Raw genomic sequence first — 27,642 nt, 5'->3', positions numbered from 1 at the left:
GACGGGTATGTTATGGGATACAGGTGTAAGGGAGCTGGTAAGTTATGTGAAACAGGTGTATGAGAGCTGGTAAGTTATGGGATACAGGTGTATGGGAATGGGTACATTATGGTATACAGCTGTAAGGGAGGTGGTAAGTTATGGGATATAGGTGTATAGTAGTGGGTATGTTATGGGATACAGGTGTATGGAAGCTGGTATGTTATGGAATACAGGTGTATGGGAGCGGGTATGTTACAGAATACAGGTGTATGGGAGCGGGTATGTTACGGAATACAGGTGTATGGGAGCGGGTATGTTATGGAATACAGGTGTATGGCAAGAACATTATGGGAAACAGGCGTATGGAACATGGTTAATTATGGGATAGAGGTGTATGGGTGCAGGCATGTTACAGGATATAGGTGTATGGGGACGGGTACATAATGGGATACAGGTGTATGGGGACGGGTACATAATGGGATACAGGTGTATGACAGTGGGTACATTATGGGATCCAGTGGTGCCGGCTCACCTTTACACACCCATATTTACTTCCGTCTTTATTTATTTAGAATTAATTTGCTCTTCCAGGTTCACAGAGTTGCCCCTATTTCTTTATTAACCAGATCAACGCTAAATAAAAAGTGAACAAAACGTGTGCTGATATTCTCAACCAAGTACTGAACACTGAATGTCACAGCCAAACACCTGCATCAGGATATAACAGACTGTAGGGGAACAACTTTTTTTTCTTTTTCGACATGTAGCGCAGACCACCACTTATAATAATCACAGATTTGGTCACTTTGAGGTATATACACGTCTTCAAAACATTTAAATGAAAAAACAGTTTATTTCGGCAAGTGAAATTTACAGCTGTCAGGGCAAGCCTTTATACCGCAAAGGCTGCTGGGTAATAAGATGGCACGTGGTGACCCACTCGCTGGTACCGAAGGAGGGACCCGATCAGTGGAGCCGGGCCCAAATGGAACAGCAGAGCCCTGCTAGGAAAGGGGGAGTCCAAATGGATCCCTTTGGGTCCCTGTGGGCAATATCTTCCAAATGTTTGTGCGGGGCGCACTGCCGTCAGACATGAGAGACCCTGTGCGTCTCGCGGGCCTGCCGGATGCCGTAAAGCCACTTGATAACGCGAGCATTGCGCTCCACAGCCGAGATGCCATAGGGCACACGGTCCCCATCGTCCTCGTCGTCCGTGGGCTCGCCGTCACTGTGGGGTGAGCGTTCGCGGTCCGAGCTGAGCACGCTAGCGCTGCGGAAGTTCAGCGAGATGATGTCGGAGCCGGCACGGGGGCCGCTCTCCACGTCCGCGTTCTCCATCTCCTCAGGGTCCAGGCCACAGTGGCTGAAGAACTGGTCGGCGTCGGGCCGGACCCCCAGTCGCTCGCTCAGGTCAGATTTCGATCGGCGCAGGGGGGGCGCCCCGGCCGAGAGCACTGACCCAACCCCATCTGTCTCCAGAGGTGGCACGGTGATGGCCGGGGCACCGCGCCTGGTCGGCAACGGAGGGGCGGAGCCACAGCTGGGTGCCACGCGGTAGGCCTTGCCGTGACACGCCCTCCTGATATCCGAGGAACTGTGAGAGGCATATAGCGGCGGCAGGTGGCTCGATCCCTCCTCTAGGAGGCGCCGGCTGACGTTCAGGTTGCCCGCCGGCTCAGCTGAGCGTCGAGGCGCCCAGCTGCGTGCGCCCTGGGCCTTACCAGCCGACGTGCCCTCTGAGCTGTTCAGAATGTTCCTCAGAATGTCCAGGTTGAGGTTGCCCCTCTGCACACAGCTGTCCGCCTTGGCATTGTTGTTGCAGGCCTTGGGGGCGGCGGCCTGGCCGGCTGGCGGCTTCACCGGCTCCTGTCGGCTCTTCATCACCTCCTGGCTCTTCACGTACTTTGCCTTGTCGGCCTCCAGCCGCTCTACGGCGCTCAGCCGCTTGGGGTTGGGCTCGGCCGTGCGCCGGAAGTATTCGGGTCCCTTGTTCAGGATGCGCAGGGGGACGGCAGGCGCCGGCGTGACCTGGCCGGGCACTCTGACCGCACCCTCTGAGCGCAGTGCCTCCGTAGGCATGTCAGACGGCGGCTCAGCCGCTGGCACGATGGGCTCCGTGGCTGGGGTTCCCCCGAGGGTGGCGGGGCGGCTCAGGCATGAAGATAGCAGGCTGATAAGGGAGTCGGGGTGGGGGGGGGGGGGGCGGCTCAGCAGCACGGCTTAGAGAAACCGCTCCTCCCCAGGCTCCTCCTCAGCATGTCTCCCCAATGACAGGGCCCCCCGAGAGTGGCCCCGAGTCCAGGACGTGACCCCCCACCAAGTGACGAACCTCACGCTCTGAAAAGAAGAGAGAGCCGAGCATTAGGGCGACAGGAACGAGGCCTCATCAGACAGACAGAAGTTACTGCTGGTCTTCAGTGTGTTTCTGGTATCATTTCTGTTCACCTAATACAAAGATATGGGTCATTCCAGAAGACGATGAAATAACACATTTTATGAAAGTTCGCAAACTTCACACATGATCTTAAGAACTTGACTAACCCCATCCTACCTATGACCCTCCCCAGTTCACCGCCATCATTGACCGTTCTGGTGAAACAGGTTCACTCAGCACTACCAGACAATCTGCTCTTGTGTTTTTCCACTTAAATGGAGTTCTTACTCAGTTCTGTTTCTGATCTATCATTGGAAGAGTTACAATATGATGGAACAGTTTTGTTGAACCAAACGCCAACATCCTGCCTGTTTCACCAAGCTGCAGCTCCCTGCCAGACGTCCCTGGCCTGCTTCATGTTCCTCCCTCATCCTGAGACTAAAACGTGAAACAAACGTGAAGCTAATTGTATGTGACTCCTATCCCTCCTCCCACGCCGCTTCCCACCCATAACTAACCCAGGAATTAGTTTCATCTCCTTGGTTGCCTTCTGGAATTTTTCCCAAATAATTTTTAATATGCTACACCATCGATCACTGTTAATCACTGCGATGTGCTCCTAACCGCTCTCAATAATCATTTTAGGTAAGTCGCACACTGCACTGAAGCAGGGAGTATATGAGACTAACTGCACAGAATGACCACAGTGGAATGTGAGAAGTGGAGTCCCGGCGGGATGATGACCCGGCAGGCGCAGCTACCGAGTGGCACAGCGGTGCCCAAAGTCGCCGTCATTAGGGTGCTGGACGATCTTCGCAGTGAGTGCGGCTTAAAGGAACAGCACAGGGTTTCAATCACATGGCTCGCATTTCATTAATGGAGTCTAATTATACAGATTACCCAGAAGCCCTGCCCTTATGGAACGGAGCGTTTCTTAGGTTGGGAGAGGGAGACGCAGCACGGCTCACAGATACAGTGACACTAGGATGACACCCTAGCAACACCAGGCTGTATCCATAGCAACGAGGTGCAGAGGGCAGACAAGCCGTGCAAAGACCACATCGTGGGCGTGATCCGCGGAGACAGACCCATAACTCTGAGCCTCTCCATTGACAGCTATTTTTGCCACCGGTTTCATAAAGTGAAGAGATGTTAATGGATGTAGCTTGGGCAGATCGCCCCCTGCAGGACACGGCTGGCTGCTCTCGCCTAGTTTAAAGCTGCCGATTCTCTCTCAGGCGGATTCTGGAGCTAGGATTCCTTGAGCCGACCAGGATCTGGTCTTGCGTCAGCGCCTCCGGCCCGCTTTCTGAGTCTGAGACCCACTGATATGGCCTCATGGAGGCTGATTGGGTCACAGGCAGAGAATCACAGCATCTGCGGCCGGGCAGCCTGCAGTGTGACTGAAAGACCTGACAGTCCCACAAAATAGCAGGCCTCGCTTCCTAAATCTTGCGGGAAGCTCTTTCACCCGTGCACTGACGGGAGAGCACTTTTGGGATCTGCCACTTCAGCAGTCATGCCTTAAATTACATGGCCAATCGGAAGCTTCACAAAACGCATGCCTGACACATCTAGCGTGTCCGTGATGGGACCATAGCAAACTTGGACACTTCTACAAACAGGAGAATTACAGAATTTTCCATTTTCAGTCTGTGTATCCACACGTGTGTGTGTGAATTATGTTTATATTACATTGTGGGGACCAAATGTGCCCCACGATGTAATAAGAACCTGTTATTTTGATGTTGTGGGGACCATTTTTCCGATTGAATGCAATCAAAAAAGCAAAAATGCCAAAAGTCCCATATTGGTTGACCATATTATGGTTAAGGTTAGGGCTGGGTAGGGGTTAAGGTTGTCATGTTGGGATTCCCCATGGAAATGAATGGGCAGTCCCCACAAACATATAATTACAAATGTGTGTGTGTGTGTGCGTATGTGTGTGCGTGGGTGTGTCTGTGTGAGCGGGTATACCTATCCTTATAGGGACACAATGTCCCCATAACGTGATAAATATCTGCTTTTTTTCCCTTATGGGGACCATAGGAGAAAGAGAAAACCCCATAAGAGAAAACTCTACTTTATAAAAACCGGCGACTGCTATGAAAAAGTTAAAAATGCAAAAACTATTGTATTTTGCTTGGTTACTTATGGTTATGGTTAGGGCAGGGAGGGGGCTAAGGTTGTCATAGTTAGCGTTAGCATTTTTCCCATAGAAGTGAATGAGCGGGCCCCATAAGGATAGGTATACCTTACACGGGCGTTTGTGTGCTCTGTGACCTGTCCAGGGTGTACTACACCCTGTGCTGTCTGGGACAGGCTCCAGGACCCCCTGCAAACCCTGACCAGGATAAGCGGCTGGAAGATGGATTGAGCAAAGCTAGACACTTAATGACGGGATCAAAATACATTCACCATAAAAAAACAACTGTATACAAATGGATGCTACATAAATTTTCCATTAATTCATCGACCCACTAAACAAACCACTGATCAATGTGAGGAACACGTGTTGTGACAACTTCTGCTCGCTGCTCAGAGACTTGTGTCAGGAGTGAACTGGGACATACGTCACAAGGCGACGCATATGCTATGCAGGCAGTGTACTGACTATACTTGCATGCGTAGTTTGCATCTGGCTGGAAGATTAAAGGTCTTGTCCACCAGAGGGCAGTGCGAGGTGCGAGAAAACCATCTTGATTGGCTCCTTTGTCTCTGGTCTCACTTGTTTGTATGAGGTTGTGACATTAAATGTTGTCTATTTCTGCCCTAAGCATTGCAGTATTTAAACAGAGAAAAAAAAGTTTTTAAATAAATAATTTTCTCTCAAACACGTGTATTCATGAGTGATTTGAACATCAAGGGTGAAAATTAGGATTGGGATTGGCTCCGAGAGCACATGCAGAGCTCATGCAAAAAGTCAACTTTAAACTAATGTTACATGTTATACACAAGATAATCCTGAAAAGGAGTAAAACTGCACAGCTTGCTAACTTTTGTTTCCTATAACAATCTAAATGTTCTAGCAAAACATAAACCCCGTGCTCTCTGCGAATTCTATCACCAAGAATTATAAATATCGGAACTGCATTGAAAAATAACATTGCTTGTGAAAGTTAGTAAGTCAGAATTTCAAGTTAAAGTTTCACCGTACTTTGTACACATGATACTGCTTTCTTAGACACTTAAGTTGCCATTACATTTTGAAGACGCTGTACGCAGAGGGACACAGTAGTACTCGGAATATCTTCTCTCTTTCCTCTGAAAACATGCAGTTCTTCCGGCCATTCATTCTTTAAAAATCACATACTAGTTTAATACTAATTGTACCGTATATAAGCGACAAAGCTGACCATACTGCCACCCCAATTTCTAATGGTACTGCAACTCGCGCACGCATTGTGTAATTTCTTGCGTAGGTGCACAGACAATGCGTGGAAGCAATGCAGGAATCGCGTGGCAACCATGATGCGTGCACGTACTCGTTGTGAGTGTCGAGTATAAGTCAGCTCTAAGGCTACAGCTCTGCAACAATGCAAATTAATGTTCTAACATGCAAAACCGATAAACTGCTACTTCGGTGCTCCAGAGGATTTCAACCAACTGTGCCCTAGAGGTTTGTTGCATTAATTAAAAAGAAATGGTTATTAAGAAAACACTACAAGGGAAAAAGTCTTCATGAGGACCAATAAAAACGTAGCATGTTTGCCCTCGGCCAATGAACTGCTGTCAAGAGATCTCCAATGTGAGGTCGTCCGAGCTGAAGCCTGTGCACTGGAGGGCAAATGAAGCCTAACCACCAAACGGCTGAAACAGGAACTACACATTCAGTGTTTCTGCAGAGATTCATTGCAAGAGGTTAAGCAGCAGCACCGTCCCCTTCTTTGAACAGCCCTCGTTCGCTTCTACTCGACCTTTCCACCGATCCAGAGAAGCACAGGAAATATTTTCTGAAGTACGTCTCCCGTGTGTCCCAGAAGGGGCTACGAGTCAGCATGTCGCTTTCTGGCAGCGTGTGAAACAGCCACCCCTTGGTATGGCTGAAAGCGATCCATCCTTGGGGGGAGGGGTGGAGAATCAAGGTGGGGGGGAGGTACCAGCAGGGACCAGCTGGAGTGGAAATCCAGACAGGCCTGATGCCCTTTCCCCCCCCTTTTTGTCCTGATTAGTCCAGAAGCAGAGTTCTTGCTTCTGTTACACTGGTTTCAGGGAATCAGGTCTGTGCAAACCAGTCCGTCGCAGCCTGGCACGCTCAGTGACACCCTGGACAGCCTAACACGCAAAATCTGCCGCCCACCTAATGATGCCTGGAAGGGCAGCATCCTGCTCTGAAATGCGGATGTGGATCATCTGGTTATCCGCAGCCCAAACGAGGCAGCGTCTGACCCCGGCAGCTAGTTAACCAACAACAACTGCTCCAGTGCTCCCCTGGTGGCCATCCTGGGAAGAACACCCAGCTGCCCAGGGACGCCTTAAACGAAGCAAACAGAAACATATCAAGGCACCAGCAGAGGAAACAAGACGGGGAACCCCACAATGGGAGCATGAGCGTTCGGCATCCCCTTCTACCATCTCTACCCGCCGCCCACTGGACTGCCAGGGCCGAGGGAACTGGCGCCAGCTGCTGATTAATTTGGTCAGCGCACGTCAGTGCGACTGGGCCCTGTGGCGACTCGCCACTTCTGCTCTGCGGCGTGCAGCGTAACTGCATATATCAGGCGGAGAAACCAAAAAGGCTGCTCAAGGCAGACGATACCAGCCACCCCCCCATACCCATTAAAAACGATGGAGTCCAAAGTTCAAACTGTTCCACGATGCAGAAACACACTTTTTTTTAAACAGTTGAGCCATACAGAACTTGATCCATCCATTGCATGCAATTGGAAACGCTAACCCTCGCCATGGTGTAACAGTCACAGTGGTGTAACCAGGGGTGGGCAATACGCTATAAATATCACATCACCACGCTCTTCAGGTGGAATCACGATCCATGATCGTATCACAATTATTGTTCCGTGTCGGTTTTTGCGGCTGGTTTATAAGTTACTTAACAGTACAATCAAACTAATTCCCATATTTAAAAAAAAATAGTCCTATAAGCAGACGATTTACACCAAAGTACCTTTTCGAATAGATTTTAACCAAGTGTGCCCCTCTCTGTTCGACTGTCAGCATACTCTTTCGGGTGTTTTGTGTTGCGATCCCACGTGCAAACCATACCTTAACAAATTTTGCGAATAACTGCTGTTTGCAGCCATGCCGGTTTTGTAAAATCCAAATAAGTTCTATATTGCCGATGTGGAAGTCCATTTATGTTGTCCGTACCGCTACATGGCCAAATAGGGAACGTGTTGCACGTTGCACATTGGGAAAAGGGCGCAAAAGGAAGAGAGGACATAATCCAAAGCACCACCTACCATTTGATATCACCAGGTTATTGGCGTGTCGAAATGGCTTTGGCTCATAAAACAACTTTAGATGCGATATGAACCACCGAAATGTAACAGATAGAATGTGTATTGACAATACTTCTGTTAAGGCAAATCGTGGAGACATTTTAATTGTTCACGATCAAGTGTTGTCTAATTGCACAGCACTCGGCGTAACCGTTCTGCCAGCATCTGTCGGATGATTGCAGCTCTCTTGCCACCCTGAATGTGTTTACTGTTATCTTGCTGCTTTAGAGTTTGTGAATTTCCTCCTCTTCCTCCTCGGTGTGTCCCCTCCCTCACACTCATACCAGAAGGGTGTCCTCCACCCCCATAACTGGAGACGTCGCTACCAACTTCTGATCCCAGACAATCAGAAGCTCGGGACGTTGCTGCGCTGTCATAGCAATCATGGAACTGCGACTCTAGGATTGTCATTGGTAGGAAGCACTAACCAAACTCAAAAAATGTCACCATCAGATTTGCGGAGCATTCCAGAACGCCACATGGTGTACAGTGGCTCATGTTAGAACGGTGCGACGACGTTGCGGCAGACAGAGACGTGAACCTGCACACAACCAACGTGCGATGAACTTAAGGCGGTCCAGACCCCGAGCGACAGTCGACAGACCCGGCGAGAGGCACACCGGAGCCGACTCAGCAGAAATGCCTGGCCGACCGCAGAACGGACGCTTTATTGGCAATGACACCTGCAGGACTCCACTCAGACTGGGGAGGGGGGGGGAGCTACAACCCTCGCAGCTGAGATAAGGACGGACTGCTATTGAGGAAGCCGGGAACTGGTTAAAACCCAAACATGGAGATGCTGGGAAAGACCAGGACACTGGATGATCATTCCAGCCGCAGAAGCAGGATATACATCATAATAATCAATGTTAAGGAAGAGCTCTGGACTATGGATTTAGATTGTTAAACCAGGAGATGCTGGAACATCCAATCAGACAGTGTTCAGTTCTGGATTACTGAACCTCCCTGTAATACCACACACTTCAGTTCAGGTCCTTTAACACACACACACCTTAAGGACTGTGGAAATTAGCCACATTGCATTAAACCGTATGGACTAGTTCAAAAGGAAGATGTTTTCAAACTGCATTATGGTTTGATTAAAATACGAGACCCATCCTGCAACAAAGGGCATAGCAGCTAGGGGGCGTAAGAGTCACCCAGTACAGTTTCTGTGGCCACCATACACATATCTGGGCTGGGCTGAGTTCCGACCTGGTCTATAATTTCAGCTGCAAAGCGCAACGGTAGTTAATTAGACCAGGCTTATGTGGTGGGTTTAGGGCCACTATAATCATCTCATTCGTTATCTGTGGATGAAAAGCTGCCTGACGAGGCTGTGGAATGTGGCCCTCTTTTAATTACCGACACGCCTCGCTACAAATTTCACCTCCTCGGATCACAGGAAGGCATAAAATTCTGTGCTTCTCACGACTAATTCCAGCACATATTATAATCCCACTTTGATCCGTCTGTAAATGAATGACTGGCCCAGTTAAACCATGGGTCTTTCCCACTACAGCGATCCATTACCCGTCTGTCTGGGTTGACGGTTTTCCCTGCAGCCGACATCGGCGCTGACTAGCGCACAGATAAACATGGGAAATGTTGTGTTCCTGGTATTTCAGCTGCCACACGATCGTGCACAATGAATTCCAAGTGCTGGCCAAATTTACAATAAGCTGTTTACTAATACCACTGAATTGGACACATGGGAGAAATTAGGGAGAAAATTGTGGTGGGTGGAGTCATCATGATGTGTCAATCGCTGGTTGGTTTCCTCATTCTTCCCTCTCGTCACTTTATTGGCTGAAGCAGACAGTGATTGACAGCTCTTGATACAAAAACCTTACTTCTGATACCACTACTGAAAGCCCAAATTCCTGTTTACATGTAAAGAAAAAAAATAAAAATAAATAAACCAAAGCTAGAGTACTTGGCAATACCACCGATGATTCTTGCATTCTGGGCTGCTTACTACGCCCAATGGTGGAATTCCGCCCTTCACACTTCCCACGAAAAACCACGACGTGAGGAGAGCCTACGGGAATCTGTTTACGTTCTCCTAAATGTGCCGCTTACGACAGGCGGACCCACGCAGATGCTCACTGCCGGGAGCAGCGGGAGACGGTCGAGCTGAAAGATGTGGTGCCATTCACCCAACGGGAACACACATCACGCCGCCTCCTGATATTTGCCGTCATCTCTAAAACACACCGTTTGAGATCCTCCAACCCGTCCTGGCACCTATGACACGTGAACCACGCGCCGTAGGTAATTTTAAGAACATACGCACATTTCATGACATGCTGGACATATGTGGAAGCTTAGTAAATTATTTACATACAGTAATATTCCAGAAATTTCATTAAGCAGCCGAATATGTCATTTATAATTCAGGATCTGTATTAAATGTGGTGAATCGCAAAAAAGAAAGACATTGGCTAAAGCATTAAAATGATTAATGTTAAGGGGGAGGAGCCTCTTCAGGATAATATCAATGTTATCAGGCACATAACCAGTCACTGCAGTCTGAGACAGATGTGTGTGTGTGTGTGTGGGGGGGGGGGGGGGTAACAGGAGTAATAATTTGCACACTACTGCTTCCAGGTCGTTCCCAGAATCTGTGCCATTGTGGAATAGGAAAAATTATGGGGAGAATTTACAGTAAGCACAATCTCAATGACACGACGACATTATACCCATGGAAGGATGTACATGAGTTAAGACTTAAGCTGTCTCTAAAAGAACTGCCATTTTCATACCTGGGCAAACACTCTGCTTTTAATACCCACAGTACATTCGCTATCTTTGTGTTTTATGATTTGGATTCCTGGATTCGAAATCAGTCAACGGCGCACAGCGGGAAATGTGAAACAGGTGTGTCCATCAGGTCTGGTGTGAGCTTCCAAATAAAACCTCATCCATTTCCTACAAACGGATGCCCCGATTGCCACGTTGGAATTAACCCGCGGACGCTGAAAGCTCAAGCTGTCAGGGCGCAGTTCTTCCGTTAACAGTTCACCCCATGCATTGTAATAACAGCACGTGTCATTCTGCAGAAGCAGCAGATGATGGAGGGCCAACGCCTCTTTCCCGTCTGATGCCGGGGGTGCCCACCGCGCGCCCCGGTGCTGGTTACTGCAGCCTTTGTCTCCAGTGCATGCCCGGCCCCCTCCCCAGCCCTGTCTGCGGAGCCCTGCCGTGACCTCCTGGGCGACTCCAGATTATGCTGACACATTGGCATCAACAGGAACATTAGCGACGCTCAACTTCCTTACATTGTTTCGCCTGTGGCACCCGATCGCACCACCCTCGGGCGGCGACTGGCTGTGCATCACCTGAAAAGGTTTTTAATTTCTGAAAATAAAAATAAAAAAACCACACAGCAGCGCTAATCAGACGCCTTTTCTTCGTTTAAGTCATGCAGGATTGCCAAACTGACAGAGATGCCCAAAACAATTAAAATATAATTAAGCGGTCTGAATATCAATAATTGATGACACTCCGTACATGTTTGTCTAATATTACAATTACACACGCACATCAGATACGGATGCAGTGTGCGGTCCGGGGACCTTTTCATGCGGTTTATATAAACACAATAGAATAAGATCAATGATCCCCCAAGCGAGATGCACACCCAGATAATAACAGCAACGCATGAACACCGCCAAACATGTCAGCCATCAAAACAGAAACTGCCAGCTCTTTTAGTGTTTTATGCTTTAAAAATGCAGAAGTGGTGAGGCGCAATTGCAAGTGAAACCCACTGCAATACGTGTCCACAAGCCAGACGAACAAAAGATTTGCCAAAGGCTGTTATCTCAAGAAGAACGGCGCAGCCTCCCCGTCGGATGTCGCAAAACCAAATTGGGTATGCTTTAACACAAGCAAGGAAAACTCGTAATATAAATATTTACCTGAATGCTTCCTACCTGCGTGCAAAATGGACGCGCCGCTATTTGTCGTAGAGCCAAGCCGCAGCCCATACATTCAAGCGTCGCTGAAGCGCTGTAATCCGCTACTTCGCTCCCCTCAGCGGACAGTTAGGACGCCTTCATCGTTTGCAAGAGGGGGGAACCGGAGAAAGACTGAAATGTGATTTTCTTGATAACTTGATTTTTAGCATCAAGGTTTATCTTTTACATTTTTTCATTATTAATATTTAAAAAAATGGGACTATAAACAAGTTTTTATACTAAAAAAAATCGATACAAAACACTAACTGCAAAGTTCTCCCCCCACAGTCCAAAATGATGCGTCCCATTTCTTCTTAAAGAGAACGAGATTGTTAATGCAAGCTAATGTATAGCAAAAAAAATGAACTTAAGCTGATGCATTCTAGATGAACTCTCAGTAAATATTTTTTCGTTATTAAGTTTTTGAATGCTATTCCCAAATTTATCAACAACTTTATAAAGCTTCCTCCATTAAATGCTGTAGTAACTTTGAGTCAAACCCGGGAAACCTGAGACGGTACATTTTTTGATCCAAGTCCAGCGCATAGGGACTAACTCACATTGACACAACAGACACATTCTCAGATCAACAGCTGGGCTGTAAATAAGGACATATCTCAAAAAAGCTACTATTGGATTAAAAACTCACGTTTCTAAGAAAACACTACCTTAGTGGCCATTATGAAAATTGAACTTTTGTTGGATATTAATGGGCCTACCTAAAAAAATAAGATGAAGTTGTACTTCACAAATGTGAAAAGTCTGTCTTCCACGGTATGATTTCGAGTGCTTGCTATTTATTTTTGGTTTGATATTTACAATGAGGCAGATGATTATCTGCACTATGAAGTGCCATTGATTTCTTGATTAGATTTACTACACACTTCAATTCTCTAGGCTCACAGGATGTTCTGGTTTTCACTTTGCTTATGTAATGTATTCGAGGCAGTTTAATAGGACAGTAATTTGCCTAATATAGTGTTTTAGATATATGGCTCAGGCCGGTGCAAATCAAAGCAGATTTCCTGACTTAGCAATTTCATACTATTGCACAGTGATACACTATCCGTTGCAGCGCACTGCTAGATGTCACTGTCAGGAATGAACTCAGATGTTAAGTAAAAACAGCCTCTTTTCAAATCCAGCATCCTTTCAAAGCCTGTCCAGCCTCGGAATTGCACCCCAGTTAACGCGCTTTATATCGATCCGCTATTTTATATTTACAGTCAAACTTTTCCTCTCTTTCAAGAAATGTATTTTTAGTCATGAAGCCAAAGAACTGTGAAGGGTTAAACGATCGGTCAAACTTGTCATTGATCTGCTTAGACAACACTTTTGTTTGCCGTGTTATACTTTTTATGTCCGTTAATTATTTAATGCAGACGGGTACTTCCCAGGTGTCGCGATCTCAAAATTCATTTTTTAAAAAGCAGAGGTTTAGCCACATTTTGTATTTAACTTCCAGAACTCATAATCGAGGTGTTCACACTTACACAGTGCTCCCACATGTACATATACTCACAAAATTTACTCACGTGCACTTCCATGTATACTGTATACATCTATGCTCCTATGCTATGTGAACTACAGCACTAATGTAAATAGCGAAGAGTGCATGGGCAAAAGGCTGTCGTTAAACTGATGTTATGCTGCAGTTCTGAACATTATTTTCACCTGCATTCATTCAGAAAGTATTCCAATGTTTTTTTATTTCAAATTTTCTTGGTCAATTCTCCGGGTTCGCCTGCTTGCTGTACGGGCTGCTTCCAGTCACGTTTCTGCCTCCATAAATTACACCCAGAGATTGCGGCACGAAGCCTTTGATGTCGCCCGCTGAGGACTTCCGAGTGGAGCGGCAGACTGTGAGCTGCGCCAGTCTGACGAATAAGCAGGGCTCGAAGCTCTGTTTTGGCATCCCACAAGTAAAGGAGCAGCCTGCCAACCACCAGCCGAGCACCAGCCCTGGGCTCACTGTGTCGGCGTGTGCATCCGTTAGTAACACTCATTCAGACACGTGGTACATTTATTTCTTCATTGTAACTTTACTCTTTTTTTAAATAGTTTTTTTTTGCTTAGTTCCCAATACATTAACCACGTATCTCACTAATGACTTAATAGAAGCAGAGACGTAGCTGCAGGACAGGCAAGGTGCCTGGGGCCACCAGCCAGTAGGGGGACCCCGAGGGCACATTACAACAACAAATTTACTATCTTTGTATACTCTGTTCTTCACAGAACTGTGTTTATTAACTTCTCTTTGTGGGTATTATTAATTTAGACTATTTAGACACGCCAATATAATGGTTTTACCATATTGGGGGGGGGGGGGGGTGAGTTGGAGGCAGAGGTTCTGCTAGAGATTTTGGGCCCCATGAAAGCACATCATATCAGGACCCCCAATCCAGATAAATCCAGTGATGTTCCCATTTTTTTTAATTGTCGTAATTCCCCCCCCCCTCCACCATCTTTGGTTGGAAGGCTGCATGGAAAGTTTTTGCCTTGGGCCCCCAGAATCTCTAAAATTGTCTCTGAATGCAAGGGAGTAGATTTGCATAAGGACGCTAGGGGCATGTCCAATATTGTCAGAGTGCCATGTGTGTTCGGGGGGGTTCAGGCTTCATTTGGTCCCTACCAATGTTGAAAGCAAACCTACGGCCTTGAGTCAGTGCCTCAAAATCAGGGCCCCATTTAGTCATTTAAACCCTGGCTCTTTGGCACACAAATTCAGCTTCTTAACCACTATGCCACCTACTGTCCTTTCTAAGAATGAACAATACCACCAGGGTCACCATCTTTACACCTTGTGCTTGAAGTTTATCTGTAGGTACTAGGCAAACGTTTTTTACTTAATTCAGGCCTGTTTTTGTTAAAAGGCGAATCAAGCGCATCGTCTTCTGACTTGCGATGCAACATTTGAGTCACCCAAGGACAACTAGTTAGGGAAAATGGCAGTGAGGTCCCAGATATGGAAAGGGACTTAAGCATGAAACTGCATGAAAATAAACCACTGAAGGACATTTCTGGAAGGCCGGACTTTACATAGCGACCGTCGATGTGTGCGAATTATCCTGGTAGGATTTATGGAAAAGTCTTCAAAGCAAAGTGGGCCTTCTGGGCTATTTTAATACAAGCATGACCTCCAGCACATACTTTCGTTGTGTTTCGTTTTGGAGTCTGTTTCCGTTTCATTTCGTTTCAGAGTACATTCATTAGCTTTGGCGCTGATGTCAGCCAGGAAATGAAAACAAACAAAATATGCAGAACAATTCATTTACGGCCTGTTGTGGAGGTGAAGCTTTAACCAGTTACAGCCCTTCAGAGCTTTCACTTCTGGCGGAGGAATCAAAGTTACTATGGCAACCGCAAATTGGGCTGAAATCGCACATTCTAGTCATGAGGGCGAAGCGGTGGGGCTCCCGGCTTATAAAACGCACAGCGCTGTCAAAGCTGGTAAATTATTTACACGTGAAATAACCTTGTTTGCGAAATTAAAGTCATTACTAAAAATGCATCCTGCCTGAATTGAGACTCCTCTGTCTGAAATTGCCCTGCACTGAGCAAATGGTATGGAGAGAAAAAAATATGTATTAAAGTCTAGTGTGGTCAGCAGGTCGTGTGAATCCTTGTAGGTTTTTAGAGCTTTCAGCCAGGAAAAACCTGATTTGCGAGCTGTTCATCACCTCCGAGGGAGGTCCTCCACAAGACATGTCTTTTTTGCCATGGAATCTTTTTTCCGTTTCCTCACATGGGAGTTTCCCCGTTTCTGATCACATATGAAAAGTGTTTTTACATACTTGGTAACAACAACATGCACGATATTTAACTTGATTGATATGATATGGGTGAATGTTGGCTTCGTTTTCTGGTATCCTCCTAACAGGAGGCTTTTCAGGGAAATCAGAAACCCTGGAACCGCGAGGAGCGTTTAAACTGTGACGCAGTCCAGATCCAGGCAGGATTAGGTCCTGCAGGTGTGTTTCATCAGAGCCATGCGGGCTGAGAGCCCCCAGGGGCGAGATGGGAAGTGCCCCTCAGAATGTCAGAAGAAACAGGCGGCTTCCCTCCGCAAATATTTTACTTTTACAGTTGTGATACAACCGCAACAAAATCAAAGAAACAGACATGTTTTCCTAGCATTACTACACCATCTTCCAACTGTTTATCCCCGACAGGCCTCCAGGGGGCCTGGACACCATCCCAGGCTGCTCAGGGCACAAGGCTGGGATATAGTCTGGATGAAATCCCAGGCCATCCACACAGTCGCACTAAGAAGAATTTAGAGACATCAATTAGCCTAACCGCATGTGTTCGAACTGCAGGGGGTCACTAGAGACCCCAGGAGAAACCAATGCGATATTTGGAGAACATGTAAGACAGTATTCAAATCCCCATTGTCTGTCCTTTTAGCCAGTGTACTGCATTTATTATTATTATTATTATTATTAACAGATGATTGTATGTCAAGAACCCAGTGATTATAAACAACAATTTAACAGGCTGCAGGTGATGCATGTAATTCTCCCATAATGCTTTGCGCCTGATTGTCACGATTCCACTCCATGCAGGGCAAGGACCCAGACAGGAAATAAGCCACTGCTGGCGGCTGCTCCACAGAGCCCCAGGAAAGGCAGCGGGTCATTCCACCATCTTTCATCCTAACACGACAGAGCCTGAAGCTGTTCTTTTGGCCGGAGATCTTTCCGAAGTGGGTCACTGCCTCGTAGTCCCACCTCATATCTGCTGTGATGGAGCATCGTCCATTTGTGGACTTCACCTGCGGTGATTTGGGCATCGCTCTGGCCACATTCACATGCTTCATGCAAAGACTGAATTATGCCAAGGCTCAGTTTGCTAAACGCCATGGGAAATTCTAAAAGACGTTTTGACGTCTTAATAAAGATGCCAGTGACAATAAGTAGCATGTATGACCTCATCAGTGGTTGCGTGACCTCATAAGTGGTTGTATGACCTCATAAGTGATGTCAGACCTTTGTTCCCGAACAAGCACTGCCCTCCCACAGTGAGAAAACAAAAAACCATTTTTTTTCATTCCAGGATACATTTAGTCATCAACATCTCCCCCATGGAGAAGCATCTTCTCTCTTTTTTTCTCTTTACTGTCTCTTTACTGTCTCTTTACTGTCGATGATCTGAGCAGCTTAATTTTATGCAATGATGTCTACAGCTTCCTATCTAACTCAGATTTCTGCAACATGAACATGATCCAGGTGGTATCTAATCATCTCCAATATTTTCTGAGCTACTCTTACAGCACCTAAATGGAGATCCGTATCATGTTTCTGTCTCCTGTTCCCCAGAATCAGATTCTAAAATGTGGGCCTTGGTAGAAATTGCTTGTACAGTTCCCTCTACTAATGTCTATAAAACTGTTGAATTTCTGCTATGCCTGCCTGGGCGCATGTTGTGTGGTGGTTATGGTCAGGCAAACAGAGGAAATATCTTCAAATGTCAGTGCCGATGCAGTGTGGCGTTGAGTATAGACACAAAGGACCCGACAAGAAAATCCAATACGGAAACTCAGTGGAGGGAAAAATTGAAACTGTACTTGAAGGATTTGGGGGTTTTGCACACCCAGGTACAAACTGTGTATCACTGTTCTTATTTATCTTCCCATCTTCTGAGCACTTACCTTGGTCAGGGTCCCTTACAGCAGAGTCTATCCCAGGCAATACAGGGAACAGGCACACATACAGTCATGCACTATGGCAAATCGTACGCATGTGAGTGTGCACCTTGTGACGGACTGGCATCCTTTCCGGGGGTGTCCCCTGGCTTGTGCCCACTGTTTCCTGGGATAGATGTCCAGCTGATGGTGACCCTGCATTGGGTAAGCCTTCATGGAAGATGGATGAGTGGAGAGGCAGATAATTCTTTTTTTTTTTTGGAGTTGACCTAAATGAATCCAAACCAAATATTTACTCTTTTAATATGCATCAATGTGCGGCATTGGCTTGTTGAATAGATGCTAGCGGTCAGTTCATCAAGTTTCACTTCTCAGTTCCTCTCAAAATACTGTAACCCTGGTGCCTCTTGACCATCAGTCATTTATGCTAAGATATATACAGATATACTGCTTCCATGTGTTTGTCTAATCCAAGACATTCACGCAACTCAGCAGCAAATTTTGTTTTTGCAATATCTAATTTCCTGTTGTGTACATTTAACCATTGAAATACTATATTCTATTTAATCTACCTTTGTTTGTTGTAAAAATAACAAACAAGGATCTCATTCAAGGCAATAGTATGGCCTAAATGTAGCATCGAGAGTGGACTACAAAGTCTATTCTGCCTGGAGTTCGTTGACGTCGCCTGAAGGAATGGTTTTTAGATCCTGCAGATTTATGAATTCCACTTTTCCAGGCACCAGTGATCCTCCTCATGTCACAGGAACCTGCAACGGTGACCAGAGAAAAGCGGACATGCGTCAGCCAGCTTAATGAACAAAGCAGACCCTATGTCCGAAGACAGAGTCATATGCTCAGAGATAGAAGCAGACACTCGAACAAAACGCAGACCTTCAAACATGCGTCTGAACATATGGACATGCACTCAGACAGCTGAAGCGTTACTGAAACACAGCGGCTGAGTCGCTCTGAAACACATCAGCAGTGGAACAGAAATGTTCAGATGTTTAAACATATTCCCACGTGCACGCACACACACACACACACAGACCTGTAGTCATATCTTTGTGGGGACTGTCCATTCATTTCTATGGGAAAAACTCTAATCCCAACAATGACTACCGTAACCCCTACCCAGCCCTAACCTTAACCATAAGTAACCAAAAATAAATAAATACATGACTTTTGGCATTTTTAGTTTTTTTATCGCAGGCACAGATTTTTATAAAATTCAATTTCCTCTTGTGGACACAAAATGTTCCCCACAGCATCAAAATAACAGGTATTTATCACATTGTGAGGACATTTGGTCCCCACAATGTAACGTATACCTGGACCACACACACACCATCACACTGATGATGTGCTGTCCTGCACCCCCAACAGAGGCTGGATACCTGCCAAGCAGACGCATCAGCGTCCTACCTTGACCGCAGATATTGCAGACATGCGTTCCAGCGTCACGTACAGCCAAAAATAACGAACGTCTACACTAAACTAAAAAGAAATAGGTGACTAATGAAATCCCAGAGCAGCTGTGGAATCCAAAAGTTCTTTGTAGATCCAGACGAAAGAGACCCTGACGTCGGTCCATTGGCATAACGCGAAAATGATTATTGAATTATTGATTATAAATGAAACTCGTCATCACAGGGTCATCTGTGTCCAACAGCACAATTAACACCTCAGAAATGTGAATGACAAACTCGACAAAATAATGCTAGGTGACAATATCCATCCGCTCCCTCTCTCGAATGATAAAGTGTTATCCCATGACCCTGAAACTTATCAAAAGCTTCATAACAAATAATTTAGCATGTAAACTAAGTGAGTAATCCAGTTAGTCATTGTGTTATTGCTATTTTTACCAGGCTCTGAAAAGAGAGGGGAAAAACGTTTTGAGGATGAAGCGTTAGAATAAAAACGGAGACTGCCAATAAATATATTTATTTACACCTACGTTCATATACGCAAAGATCGAGTGAGTGTTGCTAAAATGCGACACCTGGCAAAATGGGACAGTTAAACGTTGCAGTTAATATATGTTAACCTTTATGCTCTCTTTTATATAGTGTACAAGATGGCAGTGATGTATTTAGAATGGTGTCAAGTTAGGATTGAGAAGGCACTGAGATGATTCCGGAAATTTTTCCAGGTGTGCTCATGCTACCGCTCCAGAGAGTAAGTCTTCCCCTGCAGGTCTAGGGAGGAGGGACAGGAGGGAAGTCAGGATGGAGTATGGCATTTTTGTCAAGGGAGAAATGAAAATTAGAAATGGCGCGCGGACGGTGCACGACAGTCTGCCATTCATTAAAGTTACTGTTGTCCTGGCTGACGACCTGAAACACTCTCGCCATGGAAATGAAGCGTGATTGAAGTTGGTTTTTATAGATTTTTTTTACTTAGATGTTGCCTATATATATAAATCAATATCAATGAATTGATAACATCGCTTAGTAGGAAAAAAAACATAGCCCCAACTAAACATAAATAACACTGATACGAAGCGACTGCTGTTATTGACGCAAACATTGTTGCCATAACAGCAGAGGTTTGATCGTACAGCCAGGTCTGTCCCAGAGCGCTTCCCACTGGCATCTGTCCTGTGACCGCAAACAGCAGGAGTGTCAGTGGTATAATTCACCCGCGATCCAACCCAGTCACTCACCAAACAACCAGCACTGGACAAACACCCACGACAGCGCATGCAATGTCTGGCTGCAAATAGTAATGAGAACAAAGTGTTCTCATTTCTGACTTCTGGTGATTTACTAAGTCTGGGACAAAGATCCCACGGTGCGGGAGCATTTGAAGGATTCCAGTGGAGGACATGTGTTGTCATGACAACTGTCTGCAGTTGCCACGTGTGATTATTGTTAGCAACCATTTGTACATCATTGCTGTTTACTATCTGCGTAACCTCATGTAAGTCAGGTAGTTGCCAACAATGGGGGTGCCTCATAGGTGTCTGTGTATGAAAGGTTCCCACCCCTTGCATTATTTACCACATACTTTTATCCAAAGCAACATATAATAACATATTAAAAAAACATATAAAAAGCATAGCCAGGCAGTCCTAAGAGCGATTAGGATCAGAACCCCTACTCAGTCTCACAGGCTTAGGATTCAAACCAGAGACCTTCCAAATACAAGCACAGCATCCTAACACACCTAACCACATTTTATTAGCCACAAAACCTGGAAATTTTTATTTACTTCACAACGGCACACTGGCAGATATATTCACGTATCCTAGTTGTGTCACAACAATACTTTTATGCTGTTGGGATGGTATTTGAATGATAAACCATTTTTGGAACCACAATTAATATATTTATCCACCCATAGTTATGGAAAAGTGTTGCATTGCATTTGCGTAAAGACGGCGATCCAAGTCTTCATGCGGAATGATACATTTTCACCGTGATGTACAGTTCTAAGATTTGCCGTTCTAGGGAAAGATAATTACATAGCCACTGACATCTAGTGGTGAATGAAAATGGTGCTTGAAAAATTCAATTTTGTGTATTGCGTAAATCCGCTAATTATACGGTTTGAACCCACAGTGAATTTATATAATTACGTATATTTTGTATAATAAAATTGTGTAATGGCATTCTATTTTAAGATGAGAAAGTACAAAAGTACGAGCCTTTATTTCCTTTTGTGTTGAATTGGTCTTTCATTACAGATGGAACGATTACACCACGCAGCAAGAAAACGAAAGCCGTTAATGAACACATTATTTCCTAAGCAGGCAAACTGATGTAGTTAATTTAACTTACTTGATAATCGTGGATTTAACATAAAAATCAAGTTTAATATTGCTCTGTGCTATATAACAATATAAAAACGGCACTTATTGGCTTATTTTTATTTGGTGTGACAATGGCCTAATCTGAACATATAATTGAAAACTCTGGTGTCTTCTGGACGGGATTCTGCGGCGTACAATTTTAACGCGGTGTTCACGTGAACATCCCGTCCGCTAGGTGGCAGTGATGCGCCACAAAGCGCCTAATGCCTTCGATCCGAACTGAGCGTAGAAGAATAATTGGAGGACTAACATCTGACCTGGAACAGAAACCGGAACCTTTACCCTTTTCCACCCTGCTTAACGTGGACGTGGATTTGTATTTTTGACTGTTTTTGTAGATTTCATATACGTATTTGCCGGTCTCATTATTCCGGATACTCTTTTAACTGCGCTGTCCCCAGTAGAGTAAGCAGTGTGAGCACTGATCGTGTTGAGCTGTCGCGTTATTGGTGTCATAAATTTGCACGGAAGGTTCTGAAATACAAATGCATTTTCCGTAGGACGATTAGCTCTTGGGATTAGGCTATCCGAAATGGCTCCGATGGGAATCCGGCTGTCTCCACTAGGAGTGGCCGTGTTTTGCTTATTGGGGGTGGGTATAATCTATCACCTTTATTCCGGGGTCCTGTCCGGCAGAATAGCGGCGTTTAGGCAGCGCGAGACCGTGGATCTGCGGGAGCTGCTGGCGCTGTCGGTGGAAGCCGCAGTGCTGGGCGGCCGGGAGGTGAAGCGAGTCCGGGAAGATAACACCTTAGAGGAGAAGTCAAAGGGGGAGACCAAGGAAGGAGCCGACGAAAAGCTCACCCTGGGGGACTTGAGCTCCCACCGCAAGATGTATCAGCTCATAAAAAGCACCTTTCCTTCTTTACAGGTGAGGTGATGCAGATGGTTGCCCTCATCCAATACTACAGAGCAAGTGAATGCGCAAAATGGTTCGATTGCATATATTTAAAATCTAATTATCATTTACATATGGAAGCAGCGTAATGCGTGAGGTCTTTGTGATCTTAAAACTGAATAATTGATTATAACAGGGGATAATGATGATGAAATCATATAAAGTGCTCCTATTTAGAGATGTTTATGGAAGCGCAAGTATGTTTATCAATGGTAGGGCCGGGTGGGGATCCACAGCGGAGTTACGTCTTAGCTGCTCTTAGCTGTCAAATTCCCGCACCCTAGGTAAACTCGGAGGAACACGACAACACTAGAGTGGAGGATCTGCCGGCGTGGGACCGCAGGATTCCCGAAGAGATCGCCCAGGTGGTCGGCCGGAGCCAGGATGTGCCACCGGAAAGCATCACTGTGTGGATCGATCCCCTGGACGCCACGCAGGAATACACGGGTTGGCGTCCCTTACTATTTCGCATGTATGATATTTCGTGTTGAAAAAGCAACATTCATTTGCCGAAATATTTTTGTAATCATTATTTTTTTCTGTCTGATAGAGGACCTCCGAAAGTATGTCACGACGATGGTTTGCGTTGCGGTTAATGGGGCTCCCGTTATTGGTGTAATCCATAAACCATTTACTGGGTATACAGGTAGGCCTGTGTCTGCTATTCGCAAATCTGCACTGCCAGTGTTTGTTAATATAAAATGCTTAATTACGTTCGTCACCTCTTGAAAAGAGTAATGCTAACACGTGGTCTAAAAACGAAAAACAGACAGTTCTGGCCCCAATTTGAGAGCTGAATAAGGGGGTGTTGTATAGGAATAGTAGGTGTGTGTCTTATGAACTCTGGGCAGCCTGGTAGGGTCCGCGGTACAAAAGTGTTATTGAGTCCAGGTTGCCGGTTGCCGACTGGGAGTCGAGTCTTGGAACTTAACGTAGCAGAACTCTGCATTTCATTAATCCTTAACAGTGTTTTTCAAGACCTGCTCTCAAGTATCTCACGCGGTGTGATTTTTTTTTTCGGTTCTACAATATTAGAATAGAACCGAACTAGTCAAGCATTTTTTTAAATCATTTTTAGTCGGTCCTTTGAAAGTAGGCCTACTGTGCATGTTTAGTAATATGTAAAATGCTTAAATAACATTTTGTTTAATGTTAGACTTGTAAGTGTAATTAATTATACTGAGTGCTGACATTCACATATCAAATATGTGTTACCGTTTCTCCAGATAATTTTTCTAGTTTTGTGTCCTTGTATCTCTTGAAAATATTTGTAATTTTAAAGAAATGGATGAGAATAAACATGACGTGTCTTCCAATTTTTAGTTATAAACGTCCGCGTAAATTTAAATGTAAAATGTAAACCCCACCAATAATCAAAACCAGCCAAAACAGCCCCCTCGACCCCCTTAAATGGGTGGAGACCTTACCCAACCCCCCCCCCCGAAGTTCAACCCAAATATGGTTATAAATATGGATGACAAACGATATGTGGTATAGAATAACGAAGTGCATATAAAGGTTTTTTTTAGTATTTTAATCATGGTTAATTAAATTGAATTATACAGCAAGAAGTGAAGCCTGCAGCTGAAATGTAAAATGTTCTGAAATGACTCTTCACCCCTCCAGCTTGGGCGATGGTCGATGGCGGTTCCAACGTGAAGCCACGGGACTCGTACAACGAGAAGTCGCCGCGGGTGATCGTGTCGCGCTCTCACGCCGGCAAAGTGAAGGGATTCGTGGAAGCGGCCTTCGGCAACAACACCGTCATCTTTCCAGCAGGGGGCGCAGGTATGCCGTCGGATACTTTGCTTGAGAGATGCAAGGGTTAATGTGCCGGAGTGAATTTGAGGTAAAATACTTGAAATGTAAGAGGAAAGAATTTCAAAACAATATGAATCGGAAATATTTCTCTTATGTATTGCAGTAAAATATTTCATTAATTTAATTTTGTTTAATATTTACTGAAGCTGAACCTTCCTGTGTTGTTCTTTTTTCCTGTTTCCTCATCCATAGGTTACAAAGTTCTGGCACTTTTGAACCCAACTGACGAAAAGTACGAAGAGGCCGATGTGTACCTCCACATCACCTACGTGAAGAAGTGGGACATCTGCGCGGGCAACGCTATCCTGAGGGCGCTTGGCGGTCACATGACCACGCTGAAGGGGGAGGAGATTAACTACACTGGCTCTGAGGGCAATAATGGCGGTCTTCTAGCTAGTATCCACATGGACCACAAGGCCCTGGTTCTCCGGCTGCCGGAACGAGACGCAGATAAACACAGATAACTAGCCTGTCCCTGAGATCATTATACTTTTTCATTTTAAATAAACAAATATGGTACAAGAAAAAAAAAATGGAGTAAAGGTCTCTACCACGGTTCTCAGAAACGGACATTAAATGATGGAGAACCTCTCAACGGTTAAATTCCTCCGGGACGTCAGCCACTGTGGACAGTATCCTGGCATGCTACTGTTGCAGTATATAGTACCAATTCTCTCCTTAGTACATTTTAATGTGTTGTGGGTTATGTGAAGGGGAGAGCTTCTATGTTAATTTGTGAGTTCCTTTGACCATAGCAGCTAATAGTTGTACTGAATGCTACTTATTCCGCGCTGTGAATTAGAGACCCAGCCAATATACTAGTCTGTATATTTGGTAATAATTTACGCCCCACTCCTACAGCCAGGAATGGGACTTTTAAATGTGTTATTTTCTCTGTGGGTGGGTGGATGGGGGGTGGGGCGGTCATAGCAAATGCATGACCTGTTGCTTTATTTAAAAAAATGGGAAGTATTTATTTTCAGAAGTGGTTTTTGATTGTCCTGTACATGCACTCTGTCTGGCAGGTTTTAGCCACATTCCTAACGCTTGGATTCCATTATCTGTGCAATAGGTTTGCTCGTCTTCAGTGCCACCAAAAGAGTAAAGCACATTAAAGTAGGCAGGTCTTAGATGCCGCCGAGGTACCGGCGAAGGGGGTCTCTCCAGCCTGCCGTTCACTGTGAGCGCTGCTTCTGTGGCCGGCGTTTGTGTGAAGTTGATTGCATTGTATCTCAGGCTCTCTGCATCGGGAGGTTTTTTGGTTGAATGGAGGTTTTATTACTGAGCAGATGCGGGTTTCTGTTCTTAGATGCTCTATTATTATTTTTTTTTTTAACCGCTTGGGTTTGCGGTTCTTTGTGTTTTTTTTTTTTGTTAATATGAAGGGGCTCTCCGTTGTGCACTGCTGCCAGTCCCCTTCCCACTGCATCCAGTGACGAGGGGGTAGAAGCCACGGCGTTAAGCTACAGCTGTACCCGTCTGGCTTGCTTTTTGGTTGGCCGGTGGGTTGGGTTTTTGGGAGAATTATGACCAGGAAAGGAGACCAGCTGCCTGAATTGTGTTTCTGTTTGGGAGTGGCGTGGGGGGGTGGGCAAAATGACAGAAAGAGAACTGTGATGTTCGTTTGAGGCCTGAAGTTGGGTCTACAGGGGAAAGTGGAAAATCATGCTATGAAGAATTATGGGGGAATTGAGTAATATGAGGATAATGTCTTCTGTCTCACATGTATTCTTCTGTAACTGAAAATGTTTGGGGTTCTCATTTGCTGATTTCAAATGGCTGTGTTCAAGTACAATCTAATAAAAATCAAAGGTGTGTGTGTTTACATTTAGAAATCATTTTATGCTGCACCTCTTGTGATTAATGTTATTTCTCCATGTGAAATTCAGTTACTTGAGAATCTCATTGACATTATGAAAGACCTGCATGCGCCTAATGGTGACACAAGCCAGAGAGACCTTTGACCCTGATGCTAGTCGATTTATCAGCAGGAAAACTTGCACGTAAGCTCAAAAGTCCTCGTGCGTTGGTGTCGGTGCCTAAAGGGTAAATAGGATCGGGTTATTCCATCGTTTGTCTGCGTGTGTCAAAAGATGATCGGAGATAAATGGCTCAATTAGAGAAATAATTAGCTTGTTTGACTGCTAATGTGCCATCGATGGCCTGGGGCTTCAAGCCTGCATGTGGCAGTCTTTGACTTCTCTCTCATTCATACTGAGCTCTAAATTTATTTTATTTTATAACCCTCCATTTAACACTTTAATAAACAATATAGTCTTTTCAGGTTAGACTTTCATTTTGAATCCTGGGTGAGACTTTTGTGACTCTAAAGTAGTGGCCTGCTTACGAAATGGGGTATTTTCACATCCAGCTAGTCCAACTCCCAAATGCTGAGATGTCATTTGGTTACTGATAAATAACTGGAAACCTCTGGCCTGATGATTTCACTGAAGTCGGGACAAAGCTATTTAGTTGCTCACCTTCCCCCAATTTAAGACGTCACAGTTAACGGGGGTCTCCAATGTGCCCCGATAAACCAGTCTCTACCTTTGTTTGCAGTGGTTTGGTGTTTTGGGTGTGCAGGGTTTGCGGAAATGCTAGCAGATTTAGGAAGGATTTTGAAAGAGCTATGAAATCGTTCAGTGTGTTTGTGTATGAGAGCCCACTTCTCCTGCATCCTAGCATGCGGTATACGCCAGATAAACATAAACGCGAGCTTAAGATGTCACTGAATGTAGCCGTCCATTTACTGTAACCGCCATTCCTGTTCAGGGTCGCAAGGGGTCTGGAGCCTATGGGCACAAAGGAACAACCCTGGGTGGGGGGGCAACCAATCGCAGGGCACATTCACACACCATCCACTCACACACCATCCACTCACACACCAGTCACTCACACACCATTCAGTCAACCTCAGCATGTTTTTGGACTGTGGGGGGAAGCTGGAGTATGTTGAGGAAGCCCCACAATGCGGGTGCCTGAGGACCACCCCATTTTGGCCAAGCGATTGAAAATGCCCCCCTTTCGATCATTGATATTCACACAAATCCCCCCCCCCCACACACACACCTGGTAGAGCATCGAAAGGTCTCTGCACAGCTCTGCATTACATAGGCCAGTATTGTCTGATTGCCTTCATCATCTTTAGGCCATGACAGGTAGTCTACTCGATTTTTCATAAAGTGCTTTTCTCTTTAGTACATCAAAGGATCTAATGGCCGTCCTTCTTTCCGGGGAAATATGTCCACGGTCTCTTTGGTGAAGAGCAATTATGGAAAGCAATAGACTATGATCGAAAGGCAAATAGAGGGCATCAGCTACAAGCCAATTATTGTTTTTAGCACAAAGAGTCAAATTGGTTCAAATCAATTGTCACAGCCTGGCAAACTTAGGGCTGTTGTATACGCTGATCCTGCATGCATCGGAATAATTATGAGTGTGGTGTTATGAAACGGCTTCATGGAAAACCATAGTTATCAGCCCTCACAGGGTAGAGTGAATGGTGCCAGATTAACAAGCAGAGGCCAGGTGGTTATAATCTTTTTGAAGAGGTGTATCAGGTGTGAGACAGGAGTCCCCACTTGTGCATGATGGGTTACATATGGCGCCAAGATCCCCACTTAATCCACTAAATCCCGTAATTTTTAAAGAAAACTGTAAATATATCAGATAACGAGACTAA

General features: G+C 45.4%; 2 protein-coding genes across 4 annotated transcripts; one reads left to right on the top strand and one right to left on the bottom strand.

Annotated features, from left to right (window-relative positions):
- Window positions 1–541: 541 nt before the first annotated feature.
- On the bottom strand, window positions 542–13,525 carry LOC125740745 (protein FAM110B-like). 2 transcript variants are annotated; one of them, XM_049012328.1, is made up of 3 exons: window positions 13,452–13,525; window positions 11,739–11,873; window positions 542–2,319 (listed from the first exon to the last, which is right to left on the bottom strand). In XM_049012328.1, the coding sequence occupies exon 3, from the start codon at window positions 2,059–2,061 to the stop codon at window positions 1,069–1,071; it is 993 nt and encodes a 330-aa protein (XP_048868285.1). In that variant the 5' UTR covers window positions 2,062–2,319; window positions 11,739–11,873; window positions 13,452–13,525; the 3' UTR covers window positions 542–1,068. The 2 variants fall into 2 exon arrangements, with proteins under 2 accessions (XP_048868285.1, XP_048868284.1); XM_049012327.1 differs by having other exon boundaries at window positions 11,754–11,873.
- A 7,943-nt stretch (window positions 13,526–21,468) lies between these two features.
- On the top strand, window positions 21,469–25,785 carry bpnt2 (3'(2'), 5'-bisphosphate nucleotidase 2). Of its 2 annotated transcripts, XM_049011485.1 has the most exons (5): window positions 21,470–22,112; window positions 22,424–22,586; window positions 22,690–22,785; window positions 23,766–23,927; window positions 24,153–25,785. In XM_049011485.1, the coding sequence occupies exons 1-5, from the start codon at window positions 21,774–21,776 to the stop codon at window positions 24,422–24,424; spliced, it is 1,032 nt and encodes a 343-aa protein (XP_048867442.1). In that variant the 5' UTR covers window positions 21,470–21,773; the 3' UTR covers window positions 24,425–25,785. The 2 variants fall into 2 exon arrangements, with proteins under 2 accessions (XP_048867443.1, XP_048867442.1); XM_049011486.1 differs by lacking the exon at window positions 22,690–22,785 and having other exon boundaries at window positions 21,469–22,112.
- The last annotated feature ends 1,857 nt before the right edge of the window (window positions 25,786–27,642 follow it).

Source organism: Brienomyrus brachyistius, chromosome 4 (assembly GCF_023856365.1).
Source record: "Brienomyrus brachyistius isolate T26 chromosome 4, BBRACH_0.4, whole genome shotgun sequence".
Lineage (NCBI taxonomy): Eukaryota > Metazoa > Chordata > Actinopteri > Osteoglossiformes > Mormyridae > Brienomyrus > Brienomyrus brachyistius.
This window is presented reverse-complemented; position numbering and strand designations above follow the sequence as displayed.

What these genes read in the sequence shown, in the direction of transcription:
- bpnt2 (XM_049011485.1), top strand. Translation starts at nt 21,774, where the DNA reads ATGGCTCCGATGGGAATCCGGCTGTCTCCACTAGGAGTGGCCGTGTTT. An exon ending in GCACCTTTCCTTCTTTACAG is followed by an intron (nt 22,113 to 22,423) that starts GTGAGGTGATGC and finishes CCCGCACCCTAG; the next exon opens with GTAAACTCGGAGGAACACGA. An exon ending in CTTTCCAGCAGGGGGCGCAG is followed by an intron (nt 23,928 to 24,152) that starts GTATGCCGTCGG and finishes CCTCATCCATAG; the next exon opens with GTTACAAAGTTCTGGCACTT.
- LOC125740745 (XM_049012328.1), bottom strand. Translation starts at nt 2,061, where the DNA reads ATGCCTACGGAGGCACTGCGCTCAGAGGGTGCGGTCAGAGTGCCCGGC.